This window comes from Thalassophryne amazonica, chromosome 22, assembly GCF_902500255.1.
Source record: "Thalassophryne amazonica chromosome 22, fThaAma1.1, whole genome shotgun sequence".
Taxonomy (NCBI): domain Eukaryota; kingdom Metazoa; phylum Chordata; class Actinopteri; order Batrachoidiformes; family Batrachoididae; genus Thalassophryne; species Thalassophryne amazonica.
This window is the reverse complement of record NC_047124.1, coordinates 28,417,927-28,430,140: the sequence shown is the minus strand read 5'-3', so window position 1 is coordinate 28,430,140 and position 12,214 is coordinate 28,417,927. Positions and strand designations below refer to the sequence as shown.

Sequence of the window (12,214 nt, the reverse complement as noted above, 5' to 3'; positions counted from 1 at the left end):
ATTACTACAACCACATACTCCTTCTTGTAACAGAGTAGCATTACATAACATATTCATTCATACTAAATAGTAATTTTATTCATTATTTGTATTTATTGTGCCAGGTTTGCTGCCTTCTCAGGTGCTTAATGGCCAAGGTCTTCAACTTTCTCAAGGTATGACATCACTCACCTTTCTACACTGGTCGATCACAGTACATTTTGTTCATTTTCCCCCAATGAGCTCAGGACATGAAGGGCAACTAACATATTACATAGTAACTAACCATCACATCTGTTGTTATCATGTTTTTTTTTTTTTTGTGTGAGTGTGAACAGCTGAGACTTTTGGGGATGCTCCTTTTATACCCAATCATTAGTGTCCTCAGTTCCCAAACGCTTATTGAGTGTTGTTAGAAGGAAAGGTGATCTAACACAGTGGTAAACATACCACTGTCCCAGCTTTTTTGAAACGTGTTGCAGGCATCGATTACAAAATGAGCAAATATTTGCACAAAAACAATAAAGTTTATCAGTTTGAATATTAAATATCTTGTCTGGTGTATTCAATGGAATATAGGTTGAAGAGGATTTGCAAATCATTGTATTCTGTTTTTATTTACATTTCACACAGTGTCCCAACTTCATTGGAATTGGGGTTGTAAATTTCTGGAGTTATTGAATCTTAAATATGGGAGTTTTTAATTTTTAATTCCAAGTAATGTGGAGACGGGATGGGGGGATGTCAGTAAAAAAATAAATAAATAAATAATATATATATATATATATATATATATATATATATATCTTTGGTTTTGGTCTTAAGTAACATAGTCAGTGGTTGCCTTGGTGGCCACCAAACATAGGATTTTTAAATTGTTTTGGGGGGAGAGCAGCTGGCAAACTCATTTCAAGTGACCTGTAACTTCCACCACACCTGCCTCTACTTTCCATCATGTATTGTTTTGGCTTTGATGTTATTAATTGCTTTACATATGCCATGTTGTGGAGGTTTATTTTCACTGTGAATTTAAAGGGTATAATAGTAGTAGTAGTATAATAATATATAGATCTTCATTCTTCATCTTAAAAATTTTCATTCATTCACTGTTGCCAGGTCCATCTTCACACATGTCAGGCGTCGTGTCCCCTCACGAACTTCTCCATAAACTCCAACTTGTCCAGCAAAAACAAAGTTGGACTTCCCATGATCCTCCTCGACACTGCCCGGCACTGGCACCGCGATTCTTCAGTCCTGTCCAAAGTCAGGGGACGCTTCCTGATGTAGGTCCGGGCCCAAACCAAACTGCAGTCACCACAGCTCAAAAATCTGTGCTACAGTTTCAGGTAACCACTGAGTTTACAGTGAAGCAGCTCTTACGCTTGGCCAAGTTTGGTGCCATGTGCCAGTTTTGAACCTGTTCAAAATTTTCTGGAGTTTAAATGGACTCTTGGCTACTTGCTTGGCTAGGTACAGGTTCAGTACAGGTATAGTGAAGTACTAACTAAGTGTCCTCCCCGGTCCAGGTGAATTCACCCCAGACGATACCTGCCACTGTGGCCCCCACACTGCTCCTCTCCCCCAGTGTCTTCACTCAGGCAAAGTCGAGCAGCGGACTGCCAGCAGTTACCCAGGACAGCTGCCTGACCGCCTCAACTCTCCCCAGACCTCCATCGGAGGGGGAACTCAGAGTTCTGTCCAGAAACCAGCTCCAAGCGACGCTGCTGCATCTCATTCAGGTTAAAATGAACAAGCAGTAGTAATCAGTAGTCTGGGGTTTTGTTAATGAAGGGAACTGTTAAATAAACTTATTTCAAGTTAAATGTGCCTTCAACTCTACATGTATTTTGATAATAACAGCGAGAAAGAAGACGTGTTTGCTTAATCCTTTCTGCAAGGTTGTGTTGAGTTGTGACAGTGTTATTTGAGTCTTAAATCATAACTGTTGGAAATGATCTGTCTGGCAACCAGACTTTCTCCTCATGCATCATCAGTCCAGTTTACACCAACCAACCTGCACGTGGATGACACATCTATCGGATATGACCCAGGAAAAACAGCTGATTTTAGATTTATCTGGTGCATCAGTTCACCCGATTTGGATGGATTTGTCTTTGTTGTGTGCATTTTTTTATTTTGTGAGTGGCAGTATAGCCTATGATAATTTTAACAAACTGGTGGGGATAGACTCATCTATCTGTCTAATCCAAGGCTGCCCAAATCTGTTCCTGGATATCACCTGCTCTGCCTGTTTCCATGTCCACCTGATTTACTCACACATGATTATTTAACTTTGTTGTTTCCCAGCTCCTCTGAGCACGTCTGTCCAAGTTAACTAGCTGTGGGTGGAGCAAGGAGAATGAAAAAAAACATGCAGGGCAGATGCCCTTCATGAATAGATTTGTGCAGCTCTGGTCTAATCTGCATTTTATAGAGTCCATGCTCGGGCTTTTCCAAAGACTCAGAATGTAGTTGACAACTTTGAACAGATATGAAAAACAAAAATCAGTTTACACTCTCTGCAGTTACCAAATCAAGCATAGGGAAAATGGAGTCAATCATTCAGTCAGTGAACAGTGACAGTGAATCAGTCAGTGAGTAACCCAGTGGGACAATCAGTGAGTTAATCAGTCAGTCACTGAGCCACTAGGACAGTCAGTGAGTAACCCAGTGGGACAATCAGTGAGTTAATCAGTCAGTCACTGAGCCACTGGGACAGTCAGTGAGTAACCCAGTGGGACAATCGGTGAGTTAATCAGTCAGTCATTGAGCCACTAGGATAGTTGGTGAGTTAATCAGTCAGTGAGTAACCCAGTGAGGCAATCAGTGGCTTAATCAGTCAGACATTGGCCCACTGGGACAGTCAGTGAGTAACCCAGTGGGATAATCAGTGAGTTAATCAGTCAGTCGTTGACCCACTGGGACAGTCAGTGAGTTAATCAGTCAGTGAGTAACCCAGTGGGACAATCAGCGAGTTAATCATTCAGTGAGTAACCCAGTGGGACAATCAGTGAATTAATCAGTCAGTCATTGAGCCACTGGGACAGTCAGTGAGTCAATCAGTCAGTGAGTAACCCAGTGGGACAATCAGTGAGTTAATCAGTCAGTCGTTGACCCACTGGGACAGTCAGTGAGTTAATCAGTGAGTGAGTAACCCAGTGGGACAGTCAGCGAGTTAATCATTCAGTGAGTAACCCAGTGGGACAATCAGTGAATTAATCAGTCAGTCATTGAGCCACTGGGACAGTCAGTGAGTCAATCAGTCAGTGAGTAACCCAGTGGGACAATCAGTGAGTTAATCAGTCAGTCGTTGACCCACTGGGACAGTCAGTGAGTTAATCAGTGAGTGAGTAACCCAGTGGGACAATCAGCGAGTTAATCATTCAGTGAGTAACCCAGTGGGACAATCAGTGAATTAATCAGTCAGCCATTGAGCCACTGGGACAGTCAGTGAGTAACCTGGTGGGACAATCAGTGAGTTAATCAGTCAGTGAGTAACCCAGTGGGACAATCAGTGAGTTAATCAGTCAGTTGTTGACCCATTGGGGCAGTCAGTGAGTTAATCAGTCAGTGAGTAACCCAGTGGGACAATCAGTAAGTTAATCATTCAGTGAGTAACCCACTGGGACAGTCAGTGAGTTAGTTAGTCAGTCAGTCATTGAGCCACTGGGACCACCAGTGAGTTAATCAGTCAGTCATTGAGCTACTAGGGCAGTCAGTGAGTTAATCAGTCAGTCATTGAGCCACTGGGACCATCAGTAAGTTAATCAGTCAGTAATTGAGCCACTGGGACAGTCAGTGAGTTAGTCAGTCAGTCATTGAGCCACTGGGACTGTCAGTAAGTTAATCAGTCAGTCATTGAGCCACTGGGACAGTCAGAGAGTTAATCAGTCAGTGAGGCAGTCAGTCAGTGAGTTAATCAGTCAGTCATTGAGCCACTGGGACAGTCAGTGAGTTAATCAGTCAGTGAGGCAGTCAGTCAGTGAGTTAATCAGGCAGTCATTGAGCCACTGGGACAGTCAGTGAGTTAATCAGTCAGTGAGGCAGTCAGTCAGTGAGTTAATCAGGCAGTCATTGAGCCATTAGGACAGTCAGTAAGTTAATCAGTCAGTCAGTGAGTTAATCAGTCAGTGAGACAGTCAGTCAGTGAGTGAATCAGCTGGTCATTGAGCCAGTGGGACAGTTAGTCAGTGAATGAGTCAGTCATTGCAGCATAGAATGAGTGAATGAGTCAGTCAGTCATTGCAGGATAGAATGGTGAATCAGTCAGTTAGTGAAACAGTGAGTCCGTTGGACAGTCATTGTGTCTGTTTCTGTTCTGATAGTTACAGGTGAGAACCAGTGAAGCTATCAGGTTGGCTTGTGAAGCCTCGTTGTTGCTGATTGAGCAGTACTCCTGGTCACTTTTCATCATCCAGAAAAATGACTGAACAAAAACTTGCAAAGTCAGTAAACTGCACACCTGCTGCTTGCATCATTAACCTAAAGTTTGGTGATCCTTGTGTGTTTCAGACCGACGGTTCCTTCTTGGACACCATCTACGAAGCCTTCGTCCGGCAGCTTGCAGTCAACTCCACCTCCAAGTACTGAGACCCGCTGTCTGTGCGTGCAAACACACATACTAGCAAGGGGATGCCAGATAAACATGACCACAGAAATCAGCAAGTTGCTCTCACGTCATCCTGAACTCCCCAAATAAAAATGCTCATATACGAGTATTGTAATTCTGCAGGGTTAAAATTAATCACAGCAGTGGTTTTTGATATCTTAAAGAAATAAGTGTATAAAGAAAACTTTTCACTGTGTATTTCTGTGTAGTCCCCTCTCTCAAACTAAGGACCACTAATGTCATTTAACTAAACGTGGTTCTCCTGACACTTTTTACCTTACCTGGATTTAAGGGAAAACGCACCCCATCCTAAAATCTCACTTATTTTTTTCAAAGGTCAATTCAAAGTACCCTGCACTATATTTTTTTCACCAAATGTAGCAGAGCATTATTTTATTTTCTTGTTATAGTCTGTTTAGTTGTTTACATTTATCTAACACCAGCCAGGCCTCTGCACCTTAAGACAAGTCTTCCTCCCCTGAAAAACTAGTTGTTGAAGAACATGCCCAAAGTGACTTGGAGCTTTTTCAAGTAAATTATAAAACATGTCAGACTTGTTTCTTTCCTCATAGAGGGAAACTACAGACTGTTTAATGTAGCCAGAATTCATTGGAATGTCAAATTTCCAGTTCTTTTAAATTAGGGTCTTATTGGGGTACACGTTTCAGAAATGATAAATGTATTTTGTTTTAATCAAAATGCTTTTAAAATTAACGGGGTGTAATTACTTTTTAAAATCATAATCAACACTAGCTGTTCGTTAGAATTGGTATTGATTGGTATTTTACTTAAAGGGGTTGCATTATACACCCGAGGGAGCTGATACAGTTTATCAGGTGACTTAAGAACTTGTTCATGACAGTGTATTAGAGCCATTGTAGGGTTAAAAAATGTTATGGGGGATTTAAAGTTGTAGATTTTGAGAGGAAAAATCTTGCATAGTGTCTCAGATTATGAGGTCAGCAGTTTACAAGGAAAACAGCCATTCTCTGAGATTACAGTCACAATTTTACCCCCCAACAAAAAATTCTGTGTGTGTGTGGGGGGGGGAAGGGTTGTTCTCTTCACAGAACCAGAACACTTTACAAGTTGAGCATGGCTACATATTAATGTCATATTATCAGTTGTTTTATCTGTTTTATAATGGGTTTTCTGTATATTTTGTTCAAATAATACAACAGTCAGTACGATGATATTAATATGCAGCTGTGTTCAGTTTTTTTTCTCCCCCAACTTTTTTGTCAGAAATTTGTAACTTTAAACTCAGAGAATCTTAGACTATCCCAGTTTTTTTCCTTGTAAATTTTTCTCACAAATGTAAGATTTTGTAATCTCAGAGAATGTCCAAGTTTACAAATTTATGATGTTACAATTTGAAAGAATATCTAAACTTGACTTAAATTTGAGATTTGAGAATTCATGACTTTATATTGTCACGGAATACACATTTTTTGTTGTTGTTTTGTTTTAATTTGTGAGCTTTTGTCACATTTATGGCTTTTAATCACAGAGAACATTAGTGTTTAAAGTTGGAAATTCTGATTTTTGTCAAATTATGATGACCCTAATGCACTCATAGATATAGGATTTTTATTGTAATCCTATTTTTAGTCATATGTGGGACTTTGAGGATGCTTATCATAAAATGCCAACAGTTGCAAATAATTTTACAAAATATGACCCTTTAACTAAGTATTGACCCATGGTTTTGGTAGAATTTGGTAGCCTGTAGCAACATTTATTGTTGAGGTTGTATGTTTTTTCTTTCATGTAACTGTGCTAACAGGATTTTAATTTTTCTGAACATATATTTCCCCTTCTCGGGCAATAAGACTCTGTTTTTCACAGTTTTTGGTCAGTAACTGTCCGTGATTTGTCTTGTTAGTCTTGGCGTGGTAAAATAGTGTGGTATCCAGCTTGACGAATCTGCAGGAACGTGTGCTACCTCACAGAGCTCGTTCAGTGGTGTACCTGTGTTATTAGCTGTCATTTATGTGGTTTAAAAGGTTTTCTAACCAAGTAAGGATTTCTTTTTCAACGGGTCAAAATGGAATTCATGATTACAGAATAACTGACATCACTTTAAATCAGTGAAATGTCAGTGTTTTGTACTTTGTCTTAGTTTTATCTGACAAATTATAACTTTCTGTTCATGCTTCAGTTCTTTTAACTTTCTCACCAATTTCTGCGTAGTGAATCAGATTTGTCAACTTGTATGGCAAATTGTGTTAAAGCCAGATGACTTGTATAAATCTTATAAAATTGAAACAATGTTTTTTTTTTTGTTTTTTTTTTGTTTTTTTGGTTGTTTTTTGTTACCCCGGGTATTTACTGTGTAAGAGTTTGAGTATGATATAGAAGTATGATATAAGTAGGCGTTAAAGTAGACAATGAAGTAAGTAATACGCAGTTATGTTCGAATGTTATTTCACAAAACACAGAAATCTATTGGTAAAAATGTTTCATTTTGTCCAGATTTCCTGTTTGTTTTCATCTCGCATTCTAATTTTGTATAGTAGTCAGAGAGAAAACTGCTCCAATTTTTCCTTCAAATACACTTTTAAAAGTCGTATTTTTTAAATTCAAGAACAAACATGTTCTTGTGGTTCAAATTACCAGCATGTAGTCAAATGTGCAGTTGAAAAGAATATACATCTGGTTTACTAGTTGATCTTAATGATGTCATAAACCTTTTTATGAAAACTTTGATTGTAAAATTGATATTCAAATGTTGGAATGTTATAAATATATATATATATATATATTTTTGTTTTGTTTTTTGCAGAAGCTCTGTCTGCTCTTGCCAAGGATGTTCTGCGCTTACACAAACTGGAATATGTCTAAGTTTGACATTAAATACTCTGAAGTATTTTTGTTGTTTTCCACCTTTTATATGGACTTTAATGACTGAGTTGTATGTCGCTTGAATACAGTTGGGATCAAAGATATTGATACAATTTGGAAATTTTGCCTTTATTTTTGTTAATCCTCTTGAATGATAGCTGGAAGTCTTCACTGCAAGAGCATTTAAGAGCATTTTGATTAGTTTAACTTTACTGTGGTGGAGTACGGAGGCAAAAATACAAATATTGTTACTGTCCAATTGCTTACGGGCCAAGTACTATAAATAACTAATTAGCTTGTTTTTACACACTTAGCAGTATTGATATAGGTTGGCCAGTTATCTCTAATACTCGTCGTAACATTAATATTCCTAATATTAAATTGCTCTGTCTTGCTTGTTATGTTTAAGTACACACAGTACAACCTGACAAAGCAGCAACTGACACAAGGAAGTTAGAACAAGGGCATAGGAAAGGAATAAAGAGGGGTAGCTTGATTTGCTTAAGTAAATCCTCTACCTATGCTCAAAACCTGCAATTCTACATGCCCATGAGCAAAACATTAATCCCCACAAACCCGCTTGCAAAGTCTTTATTTTTGCTTCTTGGAATAACAATGCTAAAAATGTGATATTTGAGCTAGTATGTTTTACCTCAGTTCTGGCTGAGCTCACCTTAAAACCTTAAAACTAATTCTCAAGCCAGCTGAATTTAAGTAAGTTGCCCATAATGTTGCTGTCACATTAGCTACAAATGACGGCGACACGCAGTTGGCTTTATTGCCTGATTGGCATTACCATTGCGTGCCAGCTACATCTCCATAAGATGTCCTGTAAATCACTTCAGAAGTGTTATCTGGTTACAAAAAGTGTTTTTAGTTTTAGAACTGTTCATTTCTTGCTAACTTTTACAAAATATATAAGAAACATCTTAGATTTATACAGAAACAGCTGTTTTAGCGTGTTTTCCACCATCTTGAATTATTTTGTTCAAGTGAACAACAAGCTGACGTTATGCTGCCTGTTCACTCTGACTGACAGTTGCTGCGTCGTGTCGTGTCATGTCGTGTTGTGTCGTGTCGCTCACCATTTGCATAAAATAGACTTCTGGTCCATTTTAGCCCCACCCAGCCGGTGGCAGAGCAACTGTCTCTTGCCATTTCAAAACTCCCACTGTCATTGAGAATGAATGGCAAGTCACCACTTTGCCTCTGTTGCTTGCTGCCGCTTGTAGCATCATTTCTTTTCTGGCAATTTCAGGGCTAATTTTCAATGACATACCAAGTTTAGGAGAAATCAGCAAAAGGATTTAAGAAGAGTAAACGAACATCCAGGCAGACACGGCCTTGACCCCTTTGGCAAACTTGACCTTACCCAGGCAATTCCAGAACCAGCCTCAATATCTGCCAAGTTTATTGCAAATCAGAGGGACAAAAAACAAACAAACATACATTTTAGCCAGGATACAATTTAATAATGATTGATGTTGGCAAATGTGACTCTGCCTTAGACTTTCCAGAACCCACCTCCATATGTGTGCCACGGTTGGTGCAAAACAGAATGAAAATGTGAAATTTTGACATTTGACCCCTATGACCTTGACTCCAATGACTGACCTTTGGCGAATCTGATATCACACAATTTCAGAACCCACTTACATATATGTGTGCCAACTTTGGTGCAAATCTGAGTGGAAAAAAACATAAAATTTGACCTTGAATCAAGTGATTGACCTTTGGCAATGATTGACATATTGCAGTTATTGAGCTTCAATTTTTAAGTAATTTTGCACAGACACATGTTTTTGTGCCGTGTCCGTTCCATCACGTACATATGACTTGTCAGCAATGTATGAAACGTTTGTATTACTCGATGCAATTCTTTATGCATTTACTGCATCATTACTGCTTCAGTACATGTGCTGGACTTACAGCATTTTCTTTCCCGTCAGTCTCTGAACAGATGTTTTGCTGTGTGCATGCGTGCACACTGGCTATTTTTACTTCACATGTGTTCCACTGCTTATTTGTGTTTATGCATCTCTGTGTGTTCTTATTTGGTTAAATGCAGCTTCATGTTTGCAGCAGCACCCAGCACATATGTGCACTATATATTTTTTTATTTCAGCATTAGGTCCTGTTGTGCAGTTACTGTAAAGATCACATTATCTTATTTTTTGCGCTATTAAATTTTTAAACCATGCACAGAAATATAAATATTAAATAATATATCCAACTGTACTTCTAATATTCCATGTTAAGCAAACTGGCGAATGGGTACTGCAGTGGTCACAGCATGCATCGTTCATCCTGCGCGTGTGCGTGTGGTCCGCCTACGCATGGGCACTTTTATTCTGAAAGAAACAAGCACAGAGGAAATGTTATTTTAAATATGCTCAAATGCTGGAACAGCATTCTGTCAAGCTAATTAGTTAACTGCAAAGTTTCAAGCTATCAGCACTTGCTTCCTTTTGACCTTAACAAATTGTGTTGTATGTGCAAGTATCACCAGAAATTTGCGCACTCGGGTGGACACACTGGTAATTGCAAATGCATGAATGCAAGCATGCTAAATACAACTCCTCACTCAGGGGGGAGGAGGAGTAACAGGAAGACAGAGGACTGGAAGGAGAGGAACAGTAGTAACCAGTAGCGATCAGTATGTCTGGTATTTATATTTGTGTATTTTTATTGACACTTGCAAACTGTTTTTTGTTTTATATGTTCACTTTTGAAACTATGTGCTTCTTAGCCTGTGTGCTGCTATACAATGCTGCTGAAACCTCAACTTCCCTGAGGGGGGTCTTCCCAAGGGATCAGTAAAGTTCTATCTAATCTAATCTAATCTAATAGACAATGTGTGCTATTTTTGCACATTTCAAAGACAGTGTTATTATCTCAGCATGCAGGTGTATTTGCGAGTCCATAGTGCATTCCTCACTCTTGAATTGAAGGTCAAAATATGTTAACGATTTCAACCACGACACTGTGTTTTCTTCTTGTCTCGTAAAAAAATAATAATAATAATATACTGATTCATTATGTAATTACGGCTGCCAAGAACGTAATAAAATCATTGGCGTCTGTTAACGGGATTAATTCAAAACTACTGCACAGATTTTGCCATAATTTTCACCATAGGTACATACTAGGCCATGGAAGACTCCATTATCCAGATCTGGATTGTGGATCAAGTTTCACTTTATATAGACTTTGAAGGATTATGTCAAAACTACACGAATTATCACCAAATTTGCACCTCAGATAAATATTAGGCCATGGAAGACTCCATTAAATTGTGGAGGTGATCCAGATCCAGATCTGGATTCTGGATCAAGAGATCACTTTATGTAGGCTTTGAAGGATTACGTCAAAATTACTTCATGGATTCTCTCTAAATTTGCACCACAGATAGATATTAGGGCATGGAAGACGCCACTGAATTTTGGAGGTGATCTGGATTCTGGATCAAGATATCACTTTATATAGGCTTTGAAGGATTACGTCAAAATTACTTCACGGATTCTCACTAAATTTGCACCACAGATAGATATTAGGCCATGGAAGACTCCATTAAATTGTTGAAGTGATCCAGAACCGGATCTGGATTCTGGCTCAGGATTTCACTTTATATGGGTTTTGAAGGATTACATCAAAACTACTTCACGGATTCTCACCAAATTTGCACCACAGATAAATATTATGTCATGGAAGATGCCACTGAATTTTGGAGGTGATCCAGATCCGGATTGGCGGATGTCAGGAACCTCAGATTGCTGCTGTTGACAAATTGTTTTACAATTTTGAGAGTCCAGTAGTAGTCTGTTTACATACATCATCCTGCCAGATTCCTTTGTCTGTTTCCAGATTTTCGTCCCTCCTCCTGATCCTATTTTCTATTTCACTTTTCTTTCTTTTTCACTCCCTCCTCATTTTTTCTTTTTAGCTCTGCTCCTCTCCCATGGCCGATTTTTACTGCCAGTTTTTCCATGTCGCCTTATGTTTGAACAACACACACTTTGAATCACAAATAACAGGGAGGGAGGAGGTGGCAGGAGGGGTGTGTGTGTGTATGTGTGTGTGTGTGTGTGTGTGTGTGTGTGTGTGTGTGTGTGTGTGTGTGTGTGTGTGTGTGTGTGTGTGTGTGTGTGTGAAGTAATAGACGGTGGGTTAATGATAGATAAGCGCAAGTGAGAGAAAGGGATGGAGGGAGGAGGGGTTTAATCCTGGCGGGATTATTGTATAAACCAGCCCCAGAGAGCAGGCGGAGATACGCTGGAGAGAGGAAGCCCTCCTCCATCTGAGTGTCCGGGCCGGCGTGGTGCAATTTTGGGTCGGATCCACCAGGAACGGGAGGTTAGCTGACGGCTATCAATCAGGAGAGAACTCCACAGTTTAGCAGAGAAAGTGTGCTGCAGCGGGATTCCTTTTGGGGATTGTTTGCAGGTCAATCACGCTGCTCGATCAGGAATACACATCAGGACAGAAGTTTTAATCCCGGGAAAATTGGATGATGGAGGAAGAATGGAGCAGAGGGCGTCTGCAGACTGAGACGGGGACTCCTGCTGTGCAGAAATGACCTTTGACGCTGACCTTTGCTTCCTACAGCTTGTACCCATCTCAGCTGACATCTATTCTGTCACAGCTGAACTTTCTTTGCACACCCAGATGTCTCAAAGGAATTCTTGCTGTATGACTTTCACCGAGGCATAATGAATAATCTTTGGCGGATGTTTTTTTTGTTTTGTTTTAATCTTCCTGCAACCTACTTTAGGGCTCAATGAT

At 39.5% G+C, this 12,214-nt stretch overlaps 1 protein-coding gene across 1 annotated transcript in view; it reads left to right on the top strand.

Moving 5' to 3' along the window:
* The window catches only part of dcp1b (decapping mRNA 1B), a 29,335-nt gene extending 24,437 nt beyond the window's left edge, over positions 1–4,898 (top strand). The window contains exons 8-11 of the mRNA XM_034163904.1: positions 105–155; positions 1,096–1,325; positions 1,506–1,718; positions 4,492–4,898. Coding sequence (XP_034019795.1) covers positions 105–155; positions 1,096–1,325; positions 1,506–1,718; positions 4,492–4,569 — 572 coding nt within the window. The 3' untranslated portion in view covers positions 4,570–4,898. The remainder of the gene's footprint in view (positions 1–104; positions 156–1,095; positions 1,326–1,505; positions 1,719–4,491) is intronic.
* Positions 4,899–12,214: the final 7,316 nt, after the last annotated feature.